The sequence below is a fragment of the Chrysemys picta genome, chromosome 11 (genome assembly GCF_011386835.1).
Source record: "Chrysemys picta bellii isolate R12L10 chromosome 11, ASM1138683v2, whole genome shotgun sequence".
Lineage (NCBI taxonomy): Eukaryota > Metazoa > Chordata > Testudines > Emydidae > Chrysemys > Chrysemys picta.
The window spans coordinates 2,795,653-2,812,316 of record NC_088801.1 but is presented as its reverse complement, the minus strand read 5'-3'; the positions used below and the strand labels follow the sequence as shown (position 1 = coordinate 2,812,316).

Sequence of the window (16,664 nt, the reverse complement as noted above, 5' to 3'; positions counted from 1 at the left end):
ATTATTGTCACCTCAACCTCATCCATTTTTCTGTCTCAGTCACCTGTTGCATCTTGTCACTGGTCTAGAGTGTAAACTTTTGAGTACAGATTGTGTTTTTACATTGGTACAGCACATAGTACAATGAGGGTAGGTCTACACTACCCGGTAGTTCGGCAGCAAGCAAATCGAACTTCTGGGTTCGACTTATCGCGTCTTGTCTGGACAAGATAAGTCGAACCTGGAAGTGCTCGCCGTTGACTGCGGTACTCCAGCTCGGCAAGAGGAGTACCGCGAAGTCGACGGGGGAGCCTGCCTGCAGCGTCTGGACCGAGGTAAGTTCGAACTAAGGTACTTCGAACTTCAGCTACGTTATTCACGTAGCTGAAGTTGCGTATCTTAGTTCGAATTGGGGGGTTAGTGTAGTCCTGCCCTAAGACTCCAACTTGAACGAGGCTTCTAAGCAGCACTAATACAAATTACTAAAATAACATGACAAATTATTCTGTAAATACTTCATGTTTTGATAGGCATTGTCTGATAAAAGCTTTTCTTTCCTTGGTTTTTAATAAGAACACACATACAGCCACCATTTGCTATTTAACTTTTGACTAAAACACTATTCTTAATTACAGCCTAGGACACACCATGTACAGTAACTAAGTAGCATGGTCAAAATAAAACTATATTGTTCAAATTTGAACTACATAGTTTTAAGGGAGTTTCTTTACAGACAATGAAGATGTTCCTGGAATGAAGGTTAGTCAGCAGCAATAGGTATAGCAGAGTGCCTTACTCAACCTGTCCTTTCATCACTAACCCGGACACAAATTCCATGAAAGGTGATACAGTTTATCCAAAAACACAAGAGAAGAAGTTGCATCCATCACCGTTCCCTGGAGTAGACTTTTTCTCTCTCCACCACTGCTAGGGAAAGCAATGGTCGGAGATGCCAATATACACAAGATACAGGTGTCAGCTAGATCTGCTCTCAGCCAGGTGATACACAGTAGTCAAAACCGGCGCTTCCCCCATTACTGGCACCTCTAGAGCGGCGCTGGAGGGAAAGTCTCGTGTAAATATGTCCACAGACCAGACCGCTGTCAATGGCTAAAGCGGAGAACTTCAGCATTTCGCCACTTTTGGTGGCCGCTTACCCTCCCCGCTCCCCTTTACTTTTCTTGCAGCAATGCAGACAGGCCAAGGGGCCGAAAGACAGAAATCTATAGCCCCCCCACACACACACACACACACGTTTTCCGACCAGACACTGCCCCTACCCCGCATCTGGCGGTGGGAGAATTGGGGAATCAGAGGCGCGCTCCCTTTGCCACAGAGCGATTGAACAGACCCCAGGACGGCAGGTCAACGCCAGGCATCTGCCCGCCCCCAGAAACGCTGGGCCGGGTCGGCGGGGCCGTCCCTAGGCCCGGGAGCCCTTCCACCCCCCCCGCTGGGCTCCGGCTCCCCCAGGAGGGCACGAAGGGCCGGGGGCGGGGGCTCGGGCCGGGCCCACACGGGCAGACCCCGGCGGGAGAGCCGGGCGCTGCCTAGGGCTGTGGGGGGCGCAGCGCGGGGGGGGGGGCGGACCGAGGGGGGAGGGGATCTGGAGGGCGGGGGGGGCTCGACGCGCCGGGCTAGGGAGCGACCCCGGGGCTGAGTGGGCCGGGACCCGGGGGCGGGGGGACACGGCGGGAGGGGACCGGGACTCCCTGTCCGCGCGGAGGGGGGGGGTATGGCCCCTACCCGGCCCAGCTCGCTACCTGCCGCTCGGTGTCTCCCGCGGCCCCGCCGGCGCTCGCTCCTCAGGGAGACCGGGGGGGGGGAGGAGGAGGAGGCAGATGGCGGGAAGCGGGCAGCAGCGCGAGACACGCACGTACGGCGCGGGCACGTCACCGCGCCGCGGAGCACGCGCGCAGGCGCGTGGCGGACCCTCGGCCTCCCCCGGCACGGCCCGCTCCCTGCCCCAGGATTCACCGCGCGCGGGCTCCGTCCGCGCCCGCCGGCTGCGCGCGCTCAGAGCACGTGACGGGGTGAGAGGGCGCAGGGCAGGGGTCACGGCGGCGCGCAGGCGGCCTGGGCCCCATGGCGGCGGCCTCCTGATCCCGGCCCTGGGCGGCGCGAGCGGCGGCTCCGAACATGCACAGCCTGGCCACGGCCGCGGTGAGTCCCGCCCCCTGCGGCCGGGCCCGGGCTCGCCCCCTCCCCCCTCCCGCCCCGGGCCGGGCCTGGCGCTGGGTCCCCGTTCGCAGCTCGCCGAGAGCGGCCGGGTCCCCCCCCCCCCCCTCCGGCCTGGTGCCCCGTCCCCGCCCCCTTCTCTTCCCGCCAGACTCGCCGGCCCCGGTCCCCGCCGCCTCTCCTGCGAACCCCCGGGGGGGTCTCCTGGGCCCCGCGGGATTCGCTGCTCCGCCCTCCTGCATGAGGCAGCGCCGGCCGGAGAACTTCCCCGGGCCGGGGCTGCGGGGCGTGGGAGGCTGAGCCCATGCGGGGCTTGTTGGGGCTTCGGCCCCTCTCCGTAGTGTCGAGTTCGGCTCTTCGCGGGCGGATTCCAAATCCCTCCGTGAGGTGATTGACGCTCATTGAAACCGAGTCTTTGCCGTGGCCTGTGTGCACCGGGGCAGTTTACTGCGAGATCAAGTTGTAGGGATGTTTTAAAACTCATTCACTGCAAGTCCTAGTCGGGCTTAAACAAACAAAAACAAACATGAGTCACTCCAGTACTTAGCGGTGTCTAATTCGAGCAGCCTTTAGTTTTCCTAGGCAGCGATTGTAAATATTCATTGCTGGACTAAATACATTTGTAGAGCACAAAAGGGTGAAAGCAGAAGGTTAATTATTTCCATCATTCCTTGTGTTTTTATAGCAATAGGATTCTATCCTTTTTTATGGTGGATAAGGGATTGTGGTACCTCCCATTAAGCTCCTAGCTGTACACTAGGCTTCCTTGTGATAAACCTGACCAAGTGGGCATTCACCCACGAAAGCTTATGCTCCAACACGTCTGTTAGCCTTTAAGGTGCCACAGGACTCTGTCACTCTTTACAGATCCAGACTAACACAGCTACCCCTCTGATACTTGACGTTTTTAAACAGTCATTTAATAATGGAGAGCAAGTTGTTGAGCGCTAATTTAAAAAGTCTTCAATAAATATACGCTCTGTGAACTGCGATGAAATGTCTTTACTGTCCACCAACTTGCATTTATATATAGAAATATAAATGGGACCCAAAATGCAACCATCTCTGCAAGGTACTGATGGCTGCAGTACATCCCACTATCCTTAGGCAAGGCTGTTGGGCCTATAAACAGGCATTTTTATTTTTCAGGTTGGAAGAAGTTGTTGTTACAAAACTGTAATAAGGCAGAGCATTGGCCTTTTACGTAGTGAGACCGCTGGCAGAGCCTGCATTTAGATGCTAATCTGAAAGGGGCATAAGATAATAGATGTGAGGTCCAGAGAATGGAGCACAAACAATGAACGACAGAAAACTTGAAATAGAAGTATGAGAGTGAAAATACAAATTAATCAGACCCCTGCTAGGTCATTGTTAAATAAAGGTTCATGTTGGTGTTATCAGGTTGATTATCTAACAATATAGTTAGAAAAACACACACAATTAGGCAATATTGTGTGTTAATCAATGTTTTTTACCCAGAATGCTTGGGGGGCAGTTGCTTAATTAAAGAAGTCCCCAATTGGCTAAATCAAGTTTGTTATGTAATTGTCAGAGTTGCAATTTGGCAGGGACACTGCAGGTAAATGCTCTTCAGTGATTCACAAGCGCTCAGTGCGTGGTGCTTTAAGACAGCTGACATCACTCTTGCATGCATGAGGTGCAACAGAGGGTATTTAGTAAGATCATTGATAAGTATCGGCAATATTTACATACAGCATTTGACATTTCCCAAGATCTTAGGGAAGGAGAATGAGACTGTGAGCCTTGAAAACAGCAATTTGAAAATTAGAATATTTTATCAATGACTACATTAAAAATAAATGAGACTTTCAGGGAAAAGTACCAGATGGGAATCTGTAGGGAGAAATTTGATTCTTTCTTAGGAAGGCACTGGACACTATACATTTGTGCATGCATTGCTGCGGAGTCAACGTATTTGAACTGTTAACTTGAACTGAACTTTCCAATATGTCTAGCAAAATAGACCTGAATGTTTAGCTGTCAAAGGGCTTGTCATTCAGTCATCATAAACAAACACAAATTAGATCTTCCCGTTTTCCATGTATTCCTAAACTCTGTTATAGGAGATGCTAACAGGATTACACTTCTAACTCTTGCAACAGAATAAATGTCACTCTTCACCATTCAAGAAATATTCTGGTTTGAGGGTCTGAAAAAGTATCTGGAAAACAGGGAGAGAGGGTCGGAAGGATTGATTTGAGGAAAGATGAAGAGTTAAAATGTGTAATGAGCTTTGCAGGGCAGGGATTGACTGTGTCTGACATCTACAGATAATCTGATATCACTAAACAAATACTTTCCTAGTGAATAAGAGCAAGGGGTTATTAAGTCTACAGATTTTTAATAGCATAAATACCCAGGGTGGGGAAGAATTAAAACAGAGGTGGGCAAACTATGGCCCGCGGGACCCTCCTGCCCGACCCTTGAGCTCCTGGCCTGGGAGGCTATCCCCTGGCCTCTCCTCTGCTGTTCCCCCTCTCCCGCACCCTCAGCTCACTGCACCGCTGGCACAATGCTCTGGGCTGTGGGGCTGCGAGCTCTTGCCTGGCCGCGGCTCTGCAGCTGCCCTGCCCGACCCGGTGCTCTGTGCTGCGCGGTGGCGTGGCTGGCTCCAGCCGGGTGGCGCAGCTGCCTGTCCTGGTGTTCTGGGCGGCACGGTTGTAACGCTGCCAGCCACCGGTGCTCCAGGCAGCGCGTTAAGGGGGCGGGGGGGGGAGGATTGGATAGAGGGCAGGGGAGTTTGGGGTGTGGATAGGGGTCAGGGCAGTCAGAGGGCGGGGAACAGGGGGTTGAATGGGGGCAGGGATCCCGGGGGGGGCAGTCAGGAAGGGGGGGGAGTTGGATGGGGCAGGGGTCCCAGGAGAGCAGTCAGGAATGAGAGGAGGGGTTGGATGGGGCAGCGGGGGGCAGGAGTGGTCAGGGAACGGGGAGGGATGGATGGGGCAGGGGGGTCCAGGGGCGGTCAGGGGACAGGGAGGGATGGGGCAGGAGGTCCCGGGGGGGAGGGAGGGGCGTCAGGGGACAGGGAACAGGGGAGCGGTTGGATGGGGCAGTAGTCTGGGGGGGGCCATCAGGGGGCGAGAAGCGGGGGGGGGGGTCAGATAGGGGGCAGGGGCCAAGCCATGCCTAGCTGTTTGGGGAGGCACAGCCTTCCCTAACTGGCCTGCCATACAATTACAGAAACTCGATGTGGCCCCTCCATAAAGTTTGCCTGCCCCTGAGTTAGAATGTGCCTGGGATATAACTGAGCCCAATGGATGAAATTAAGAGGAAAAACTTTACCTAAATATAAGGAAAACACTTGCTGATATTGAGAAGTGAGGCTGTGGAATGGTATCCCAAAGAATTAGATGAACCCTAATACACAGCTCTCATTTCTAACTTCCAAAGTTCTGTAAAGGTTGGTTCCTGTTGTACAGTTTCACTTCTGGTACTAGTTGATTTCACTTCCTAGTTCTTGTGCAAGACTTGAGTTGCAGAGGACACTGCAAGGGAATGCTTAAATCTAAATACACTGTAACTGGTTGATCTAAACTTCAAGAAAATAGTCCCTATTCATATCTAGTTAAACCTGAATTTTCAACCTACACTACCAGATTGTCACTTTAATAGAGCTGCAGTGCGTTAGTTTATATTGCTGTTGTAAAGAGCATTCAAAAAGGCATGAGACTTTGGTTTTTAATGAAAGTTTAGCTCCTCTGTAAAGGAAATCAGAGAGATCTTAAAATCCTGGATTCCCCAATGTGATTCTTTTCTACCTGAGAACTTACTGAAGATGTTACTCTTTCACTGATCTCGTGGGAAAGTGGGTATTGAAATATCTTTAAAAACTCTCATGCTTAATCTTAAAAATATTACCCGAGTGTGGGTACAGATTCAGTTCTCTCTGTCCTTTTCTGGAAAGGATTTTTCCCACAAAGCAAATTAATAAGGGGTTCCCTTTAAGTTATACACCTCTACCCCGCTATACCGCGACCTGATATAACATGAATTCGGATAGAATGCGGTAAAGCAGCGCTCCGGGTGGGCGGGGCTGCGCACTCCGGCGGAAAAAAGCAAGTTCGATATAACGCGGTTTCACCTATAACACAGTAAGATTTTTTGGCTCCTGAGGACAGCGTTATATCGGGGTAGAGGTGTATACTTAGGGAAGAGACTGACGTTCTTGGGGACACAAGAAAGATGGATTTGTGCAACACCTCGTTGTAGCACAATGTCTCTCTAGCAATACTTTTAAAATGCCCCATTGTACCATGCGGCGGTTGATAAAATAATTAGAATTTTTTTCATTTATGTGGGACACTTATTTTAATGTAGTTTTGAGTGAACGTCGCTTGCGTTGAAAAGCTGCTGTCTTGAGCTTGTGGGAGGTATAAAAATAGTGGACTCTAAACTAACACGTCTTAAGTGCTCCTTTAAATACATTTTTATTATGCTTACACTTTGAGTGCAGGGTCTAAAGATACTTAACGTAGACAGGGTTGGCGCCGTGATAGAGCACCGATTTCTACTGGAAAAAGAATGAAAAATAACCTGTCCTAGTCTGTTGCGTGTATAGATGTGAAGTCGTGTGATTCACTGAATGTTGCTGAAGGAAGTTGCTAGATAACATTTGGCCAGAGGATACAGAGAAACTATAGTAGCGATAGATTTATTCCATGAAGCAAAGCCACCTGTCCACGTTTCGTGGCAGGTGAAATGATAAGCATTGAACTGAGGCCGTTATCTGGATCCAGAACACTATTAGAAAAGCAGGTCTGTGGCTTTCTCCCTCCTCTAATTGAGGTTGCATTAACTGCCTGGCTTCATCTGTCTCTCTCCATTGAAAAGGGCCTGGTTTGAATCCGATAAAACCGTGATGTACTTACCCGTTTTATTGTCTCCCCTCAAGCCTGTGCCGACAGCACTGGCTCAGGTGGATAGAGAGAAGATCTATCAGTGGATTAATGAGCTGTCCAGCCCTGAGACCCGCGAGAATGCCTTGCTGGAGCTGAGTAAGAAGCGTGAATCAGTCCCTGACCTGGCCCCAATGCTATGGCACTCATTTGGCACAATCGCAGCTCTTCTGCAGGTGGGTGCTTTTCCTTTGCACCTGAAATGATGCTCGGGTGCTGCGGGGGTGACCGGGAGAGCTTGCTCATTGATGTGGTGTCTCTTGGGTTTCCTGAGTGACCTCTCTGTCACTTAACCCTTCCTACTGCAAGAGAGCCTTCTGAATAAAAACACACACGTCCCTCCCTGTTCGCCTCTTCAGCAGTCCAACACGTTCCACAGCTGCTGCTTGGCTCTCCGAGTACGAGACCTGGGGGTTTCCTTTGAGGAATTAAATTAAAATAAGAGGGACGGGCACTGAGAAACTCCTGTTCAGCATACGCATGGAGCAAGGGAAGAAAGTCAGAAAGAGCTTAAGTTAGAAATGGACAGGCATGGGTCAGACTTTTCCTCCTCACTCACGTCCTTATAACTGCCCCCTGTGCTCATGCAGTTCATCCTTCTTGGTACCCAGAGCGTCTTCGCTTCAGGGAGACCAGAGGTCCCAGCATGTGCTAGAGCAGGATAGAGCTTTGCATGCTGGGACTTCTAGGCGCAGTGGACTGCACCGCTGTTGTTTGTTGGTACTTTCAGGGCATCAGTCACCATAGTATCTAACCAACAATTAAGGGCAGCTGTAATCTGCTTAATTACATGCAGAGTAGATGCATCACCTTGATACCTGGCAATTTGCATGGTGCAGCCCTCGGTTGGGCAAAGTTTGAGTTCCCCAGGTTGCATAACTTCCTTTTAAAATGATGCTTGCAGCAGTGCTGTGGCAAACAGAAGGCAGCCATCTCTCTGGCACGTGCAGCCACTTATCAGGCGAATGTATTTCTGCAGCTTGGTCTGGTTTTCTCCTTTAATTTTGCTTTGTTTAACTTTCTTAGGAAATTGTAAATATTTATCCATCAATCAACCCGCCAACCCTGACAGCCCATCAATCTAACCGAGTCTGCAATGCTCTGGCACTCCTGCAGTGCGTTGCGTCGCATCCGGAAACCAGGTAAATGTCATCAGTCATATTGGTTAGCCTTGAGGTCCCTGTAAACTGTGTGTCGGGCTGGGTAAATCGTTTGCTCTAGGCAAGGGGTAAGTTCTTTGTAGTGCCTCCACATTAAAGGCAGCGTGGCATATGACACTAGATGATAAACAGCGGCTTTGGGGATCTTTGCATGCAGCTTGACAGAAGCCCCAAACATAGGACATTGCATTTTGAGATTTCCTCAAATACCCCGCTCTCTAAAACGTGGTCTCCCCAAGACACTCCAGCTGAGATTGGGGCCCTGTTGTGCTAGCACCGAATAAGAGCTTGCAGTGTAATTTGAGAAGACAGCGGGTGGGAGGAAGAGAGGCACAGCCTGGGAAAACGTCCCAAAGTCACTCAGCAGGTCAGTGGAAGTGCCACGCCTGGAGTCCCAGTCAAGTGCCTTATTTGCTGGAGAACACTGTCCCTCCAGTATCCTAGGGCCTCACTGTCCCCATTACTTGAACAAGGAAAGGAATAATCCAGATGCTTGCCCGAAAGCCCTGTGACTGAAACCCAGAAGAAATCCGACCTAATGGCCATGTTCTCTCATGTTTCCGTTCTCCCTGTGAATAAGGCCCTGTAACGAAATTGGGGGAACAATTAGGAAGCAGACTGTCTTTCAGCCTCTGCCAAACAAGGTTTAACAGCACTGCTCCTTAAGCTAGTCTTCAAGGAAACAGTCCAGATTTTTCACTGGATTCCTTTATAACTTCATAAAAATGTAGAAACTCAAGCCCAGTATCTGAAGGGTGGATTCTGTTTAGTCTGAACACAGTCCTGTGCGTTCAGTAGAACTCCCCTAGGATGACCTTTGGAAATGTATGTCAACAGGGGAACCTCTTCCTCTGGGGACTTCCCGCAATCAGAATTCTTTCCAGCCCATTCTCAGAAATGGGTTCTGGGGCTGGGAGCCAGGGATGACTGAGTGCTGTGGTGACGGTCGGTCTTGTGCAATATTTATACTGTAGTAGTATCTAGAGGCCAAGCCGATTGAGGTCCCATCGGGCCGGGGGCTGGGCATGCACCTGGTAAATAAGTCACTGCACCAAAGCATCTACAGCCTACAAAATCAGTTGTTACGTGGGTGAGACAAGAGGCGGATCAGAATGGGGGAGAAGGGGTAACACAGAAATGTGGATGTGTGTGATCCTTCGCCCGTTGGGAGCCGTACCTGTGACCCATCACCTGCCTGCCCGTCCAGAGCATGTCACTTCCCCTCTCTCCATTTGTAAACGGAGGATACTTTGCCTGCCCGCCCAGAGCGGTGGGTGTTAACGTCTGGTCAGGTGGAGGCAGATGTACCGCGCGGTTACTGGATTGTGTGTTCTGTTTAGCCCTCTTGGCTTCTCGTGGTGTATGTTCAATGTGTCTTCTGCCTTTTCTTCCAGGTCAGCCTTCCTTGCAGCTCACATCCCTCTCTTCTTGTACCCCTTCTTGCACACAGTTAGCAAGACTCGTCCATTTGAATACCTGCGGCTTACCAGCCTTGGAGTGATTGGTAAGCAGTCATGCAAACGCTGGGAGCGCTGACTCCTCCTTTCCTGTGGGCCACTCATCCCATGCCTTTAGTGTAGCAGCACCTTAAACCTCTGTTGCTGTCCTTCCCTACGTGATCTTCTGAGTTATGTGATAACGTCTGACTTCCCATCGCTGTGCGGCGAGCTTACCAGCGTGACTCCCATTCATACTGGTGGGAATTGTGTAGATAAATTCTGTGTCAGTGGTAGAAGAGACCCTGGAGTTTCGGACCATGGCTGGGTTGCTGGTGGGTTTGTCACACCAAAGGCAAGTGCATGGCTGATGTATCGATAGCATGCGCCCAAGGCACAAGAAGCATTGGCTCCATTGGGAAGTCCTGGCCTCAAAGCAGGTGGGGAGTTCGCTTGCAGGAACAGAGACGCTGCTGTTTCTTCAGCTACGAGCTGCGCCCGTCAAGAGAAGTAATGACTGAGGGGGCCAAACTTCCAGAGCTTTTCTCCATTTTCTTGTCATGAATTTACTCCGGTGTCATTTTCCTCTAGATTAGTTTTTTCCTAAAAGCTTTCGAACCCAGCACAGTAAGTGGGGCATTAAGCTGGCGTCTCTAAGATGCTTCATTTCTCATAAAGGTCGCCAGTGGTCAACTGATGGTGTGATTCAGATCTGGGAGGAGACAAAGCTTAGACTTTACCGGCCTTTTAAAAACTGGCACATTTGCTTCATTCCGCTGAAGCGATGCAGTTCCCTAGCTGGAAACGGCAGCAGATTCAGATGAGGGTTGCACAGGCTGCGCAGTGCCCGGCACCGGTTCATGTAGCACGTTCCCATGCCAGTCACCCCGTTCTCGTCTCAGAGAAGCAGGCTGCACTCCCATGCGCAGCGTGGTGAGGATATGTGCCTTGGAGAGGCATGGAGCACAGCTTCCAGGGACCTTTTGGTCACCCGGCGTTGAGTGTTGCATGAAGCCATCTTCTCTTCCTCTCTTTCCCCCCCATGTTGGTCACAATGTGCTAGTTGGTTTTCATAGAGAAACGGCCCAGTCCCTGCCGCGTGAAGCAAACAGTGTAAAGTCAGACAGAGAAAAGAGGAGGGGGTACAGCCAGTGAGCGATGAAGGGAGCGTTTGCCTAGTCTTGGTAGCATCAACGCTTTAATCTTTTCCGGTGAGATGTGTTATTCCCAGTAACCCCTCCTGCTTCTCGCTGCAAGTCCGCTCGATCCACCCAGGTGGCATGGGACTGGACAGTCCTCCCAGCTGACCATGACCCCGGTTAATGGCTCTTAAGTTCCAGACAAGCGAGTGGGTGGGCCGCTTTCGGCAAAGCGGGTGCTAGGAATCCAAAGGATTGTCCCCACCGGATGGTAACGGTTTGAGAAGCCGAATTTGGGGTACGGCTGCTGCTTGAGCCTTCGCTCCGTAACCATTCAGATATTCTTCTTTGTACTCAGGCGGTGCCCAGAGTCTCCCGTTCGCTGGGCAAACCTGAGCAGTGCTGGCGTTCTGGTCATCGCTGTGCTCGTAGAAACCTTTGCCCCCAGCTCAGGCTGCACTTTCAAAGACAGGAGGGATTAAAATCTGCAGCTCTTTTCTCTGTTTCTAGGGGCCCTGGTGAAGACGGATGAGCAAGAAGTGATAAACTTTTTGTTGACAACAGAAATTATCCCCCTCTGCTTGCGCATCATGGAGTCTGGCAGCGAACTTTCCAAGACGGTATTTGCTTTTAGTTGAATTAAGTGATTTGTTTTTGTTGGTCGTTTCCCAGGGGTTCTGTTCATGTCCCTGCACGCAGCAGATCAGTGCGTCTTACCAGTTAGTTTGAACGTCTCCCTGTTGCAACTTGACATCGTAAAACGACAGGGGCAATTGCTGATCCCTTTAGCGCCTTTCAAAATGTTGCTGTGAAGATCCGAGCTGGATGTTATCCACCGTCCTGCTCCGCACTAGCCAGAGAATCGTATTCCGTCATTCCTGTACCTAGCTTAGTCACTGGGGGTTGATTAAAGCATCTCTTCCAGAGAGGCAGCCTGGCTGTTAACACTTGAGATGAAAACCACAAGCCAGCTGGGCAATGAATAAGCAGGGCCATGGGATGGGGTGTTCCCCTCTGTCTCCCCTCTCTCGACAGTTGACCGGTCTGAATTGCCCGTTACCTCGGGTAGCCTGGCAGTAATTGTTAGGCCATGTCCACACTACTACTTACGTCGCTCAGGGGTGTGAATATTCCATCCCCCCGAGCGAGCTAAGTGACGCTGGCATAAGCAGCGCAGTGCACAGCGCTGTGTCGGCGGGCGAGCGTTCCCACTGCTCGTTGGGGGTGTTTAATGATACCGACGGGCAAGCTCTGTCCCGCCAGTGTAGAACAGCTGCATGAGAGATCTGACAGCGGCACAGCTGCGTCGGTACAGTTGTAGTACAGACATAGCCTTAATGAACATACGACTCAACACAGCCCTTCATTGTTATCCAGTTGCTGTATCTGCCTCTCTTCCCTTTGGAGCGTTGTTCTAGCTGTGTTTGCCCCAGGCTGTTTGAGAGACAAGATAGGTGAGGTCATATCTGTTGTTGGGGAGAGAGACAAGCTTTCCAGCTACACAGAGCTCTTCCTCAGGTCTGGGAAAGGTGTTACAGCTAAAAAGGAGGTGAAACAAATGGTTTAACGCACGTTGTTCACACACATTCTGAGGGGGACACAATTCAAGGTGAAGTGGCCCATTAACACCCTGGCAGTCAGGACAAAAAAGAGGGGTTAGTGGGTTACAGATTGTGGTAACAAGCCATAAATCCAGTGTCTTTATTAAGACCATGATTTTTAGTGCCTAGCAAAGTTATGAATCCCTGGCTGGGATGATTTAGTTGGGGATTGGTCCTGCTTTGAGCAGGGGGTTGGACTAGATACCTCCTGAGGTCCCTTCCAACCCTGATCTTCTATGAGTCTATTAATTTAAGCTCCCAGGCTCGTCTTTTGAAAGCGTTCTGTGGGTTTCCTTTGAGGCCGAGGACTGGTAGGTCAGATAGAGAGTGATCGCTTTGGGACAGGCGTTCGCCCGCAGGACACGTGGTGTGTTCGTCTTTTATCATTTTTCTGTGAGTTTATACGGGGGAGTATTGATTTCATCCACGTCATCGCTGGTGGGGCATTGGGCGAGGTGCACCACATGTTGTGATATGTATGTACAGCGCCCAGGGATCCTGAAAGGTGTGTTGTGGGATGTATATCTCTGTAGCGGTGGAGAGGTGTCTGCAGGTTTTGCATCTGTTGTTCGGGTCAGGGTCTGGTGCCCCTTTGAGTCGGTGAGTCCTGATCTGTTTGTTCCTTTCTCCCCTTCACAGTGAATTCCATGTGCTGTGTAAAGACCAGCTGTTCCTTCTGGTTTGAAACTGAGTAAACCTGTTAGCCCCCCCTGTTGAAATACTTGGTGCTCTTGGCATGTGTCCATTTTGCAGTTGGTTGGGGTTGCTGTCAGAAGAACAAACAGGACGTGGTCCATTAGAGGAGCAGCTGGTTAAGTGATTTCTCCCCTCTGTTCCAGGTTGCTACGTTTATTCTACAGAAGATCCTCCTGGATGATACAGGATTGGCGTATATCTGCCAGACTTATGAGCGGTTTTCTCATGTCGCCATGATATTGGTAGGATCGGTTGCTCCCTTCACTTACTAAAGGGGTTATGCTGGAGCACCCAGTGGCTTGTGTTTACTCATGATTGCACCTGTTGCCAAGGGTCTGTCCTATGCAGGCTTCCCAGGGTCACTTTTGTAAATTCACCGGCAGCTTCTCGTCTAACTCTTACTGGGATGGGTGTAAAACAGAGAGTTGATATTTATGAATAGACTGACTAAAACCTGCACAGTTAGAATCTCCCCTCAGTAAGGGGAGTGAGATGGGACGTAAACGATGCAAAACGAGCTATTTTAGCAGCATAGATCAGTTAATATCCAATGGGCCTGAGGTCGGATTATGTAGATTTCTGTCAAGTACTTATTAGACATTCGTTACCCCTCTCTTACGGCTCTAAAGGAGGGGGAATGCTGTCACCTGTAGGCAAATCGAGTGAGCAGATGCTGAAAACATAGTCCTGGGAAATGCTTTCCATCCTGACCCTTGGACCAAAGCCCAGGGAGGTGGAACTCTTGCAGGTCCTGGGTTGAATATGAATTAATCAAGTTTTGAAGGAAATGGCCGGTGACATAATCTGTAATGACCTCTGGGTCCATCCAGCTGTAAGTGGGTCTTGGTTGGAGAGAGCCCCGCAGTAGTGGCCCTGGTTTGGCCAGGATCTTTGAGTGGGGGTCATCTCCTATTAGTGTTACTCGCTAGACTGGAAAGATGCTATCCACCTGCCAACAGGCACCAGTCACCTCCACTTTGGTGGCTGCCAGAACCCGGTCCCGGTCCTGGGAGAATGAAACAAAACCACCGAAGTTCAGCACTTCCTAGTGCTTTTTCTTAACACCGTTTCTCTAACTGGAGCTGCTCCTTTGTTGAACAGGGTAAGATGGTCCTTCAGCTCTCCAAGGAGCCGTCAGCAAGGCTGTTGAAACACGTGGTCCGCTGCTACCTTCGCCTTTCCGATAACCCAAGGTAAACATTTTAGGAGTTTTCAGGGGTTCCTGAGGGGCCAGAGAGCAAAGGTGCTTCCCCCTCTCACTGGAAGCGCCGTTCCATCGGGATTCCCACTTCGTGTGTCTGCCTCTCGGTCAGCCTTGGGACCTTTCTCGCGCCAGGCCTGTGAGCTCCCCCAGCACCTGGGCTCTGCCTGACTCTTGTAACGCAGGTTGAATGGTCATAAATTACAACTGTCCCAGCGTGACTTGACCCCGTAGGGACCAGTGCCACTGCGTGAGCTCTGCCTCGCCCCTTTGGGGGTGCGCTGGCAGGTGAGACGGAGAAGTGCTGCAAAGGGCTCATGGAGGGCGGAGTGGTGGAGTAACGAGGGGCCACTTCTCTGGCTAGCTATATTTGTGTTTACTCCGGCCCTTGCCGGGCAGGCTCTGACGCTTCTGACTTGGCTTCCTGTGCAGACATGCTGCCCCCCTCGTGTCTGGAAGGAGGTTGTGACTGGGAATGCATTGGGATGGGGGGGCCCTTGGGTCAGTTCCCTTTAATGTGGGGGATCTGCCTGGAGCTCTTGGGTTTGGAGAGTGGGGAGGTCCTGGCCACGGTCTGGGGGGGCGGAGTTTCCCAGGCGTGCTCAGAGCAGCCTGTCCCAGCAGGGGGCCTGCTCCCCTCTTGTCAATGTGAGTTTATTTGTTGGTCCCCCTGTTTCTTGTCTCCTGATGTAGGGCACGAGAGGCTCTCAGACAGTGCCTTCCTGACCAGCTGAAGGACACCACCTTCGCCCAGGTGCTGAAGGACGACACCACCACCAAGCGCTGGCTGGCACAGCTCGTCAAGAACCTGCAGGAGGGTCAGGTCACCGACCCCAGGGGCATCCCCCTGCCCCCGCAATGACACCCGCGGAGGGCGGGGCACCAGGGAGGAAACAGCTCAGGTTTACAGAGAACCAGGAACCGATGACCTCTTCCAGAACCGCCTGGGTGCGCAGGCCGGCCTCCGGCCTGCCCGCCTCCCAGCCAGCAGGACCGTTCCCCCAGCCGCGGGGGGATTGTGACACCAGCACATACTGTTACTGCAGCTTAAAAGCCAAGCACCGCCTCTTCCCAGCTCGGCTGGCGTCTGCCTGGGGCCGTGCTGGACGTGGACTCTTCCCCGTAGCGCAGTCTCCGTGCCGGCGGTGCGTGGCCTCGCATTCCTTGTCACTCTCACCGTTTACAAGTCTGTTAGACGAGCGAGCTCAATAAAAGTTGACCCAGTTGTTTTATCCCCTCCACAGAGCGCGAACCGGCTGCGTCTCGCCCGGGGGGCGGCTCTCTCCCCGTCTGACGGGAGGCAGCTTCTTTCTGGCTGCTACAGCTGCCTCCCGGGCTTTGGTTTCCGTTTGCCGAGGGCGATGGCTGGAGCCAGGCCCATCTGCACTCCGCTGGCTGGGGGAGCGAGGGAAGGCTTTGATCCTGGGTTCTGGCCCGTCCCTGGGGGTGGAGGTGACAGCAGGGTAGCGTTCCTGGGCTGGAAATTGTGCATTGCAGCCGCTGTGACTGCTGTGCTCAAAGCCCCGTGAACTGGCTCTCCGGCGTCCCCTGGATGAAGTACAGCGCCGCCTCCTAGTGTTGCCCTCTGCCGGCAGGACGGAGCTGGGTTCAGAAGCCCGCGCTGCTGGCCAGAGCCCGTTGGAGGAGGAGATCCTGCCTCTGGGCGGCAGGGGACACGCAGGAGCCAGTTCAGGCAGGTGCCAAGGGCTCCAGGGACGTCCGCTTTTCTGGGGCGCCAGGCCTCGAGGCTGCCTCCATACACAAGGGCTCTGGCTCTCCTGTCCGTCCCCCATCCGTCCCTTCTCCCCCGGCCCAGTGTTGGCATCTGCCTCAGCCCACAGCAATGAAGGCGCCTGCCTGCCTGCGTGGAGAGGGACAGGCTAGCTTTTCCAGCTGAACCGAGCGGGGAGGCAGGTTGGCTGTAACTTGTCCAGCAAGGCTAGAAGCCGGGGCCCCCTGGTGACAGCCATGCCCTCGCCCTGCAGTGAAAGCCGGGCTTGGCCGTGCCACCGAGCAGCCAAATCTTCCTAGGGGAGAAGCTTTGTCCCTTTTTGCTGATCGTCGGCCATGTTGTTGTGCCAACAGTGTCTTAACCTCCTCCAGGCCTCTCCTCCCCCAGCCCGCGGCCAGCCCCGCGGGACGGGGGCAGAGCGCCAGCCTCCCTCCCTTACCCCGGGCTCTGGTTTTATAACGGATAGTCTCATTTTTGCCATCCCCGCCTCGACGCGACTTAAAAATGCTTCTGTTTTGTAACTTAAACTTAATAAAAAAAAACCCCAAAGCACCACTGTTCCCGTCTGATCTCTGAGTGTGGGATCAGAGAGGGGCCGTTCGCAGGCAGGAGATCCGGGAGGCCGG

At 52.3% G+C, this 16,664-nt stretch overlaps 2 protein-coding genes across 11 annotated transcripts in view; one reads left to right on the top strand and one right to left on the bottom strand.

Annotated features, from left to right (window-relative positions):
• USP37 (ubiquitin specific peptidase 37) overlaps window positions 1-1,930 on the bottom strand; it is a 57,241-nt gene extending 55,311 nt beyond the window's left edge. Inside the window, exon 1 of one of the 6 annotated variants that reach the window (XM_065560457.1) lies at window positions 1,743-1,930. The gene's annotated coding sequence lies outside the window, so the exon portion shown is untranslated. Of the gene's footprint in view, window positions 1-799; window positions 937-1,725 lie in introns of those variants that run through there. The other 5 variants (XM_065560459.1, XM_065560458.1, XM_065560456.1 and 2 more) reach the window with 5 other exon arrangements.
• A 54-nt stretch (window positions 1,931-1,984) lies between these two features.
• Window positions 1,985-15,538, top strand: CNOT9 (CCR4-NOT transcription complex subunit 9). 5 transcript variants are annotated; one of them, XM_065560465.1, is made up of 8 exons: window positions 1,985-2,142; window positions 7,070-7,249; window positions 8,100-8,215; window positions 9,628-9,737; window positions 11,319-11,428; window positions 13,249-13,347; window positions 14,207-14,298; window positions 15,000-15,538. In XM_065560465.1, the coding sequence occupies exons 1-8, from the start codon at window positions 2,119-2,121 to the stop codon at window positions 15,166-15,168; spliced, it is 900 nt and encodes a 299-aa protein (XP_065416537.1). In that variant the 5' UTR covers window positions 1,985-2,118; the 3' UTR covers window positions 15,169-15,538. The 5 variants fall into 5 exon arrangements, with proteins under 5 accessions (XP_065416537.1, XP_065416536.1, XP_005279775.1 ...); XM_065560464.1 differs by having other exon boundaries at window positions 14,994-15,538; XM_005279718.5 differs by lacking the exon at window positions 1,985-2,142 and having other exon boundaries at window positions 7,022-7,249.
• Window positions 15,539-16,664: the final 1,126 nt, after the last annotated feature.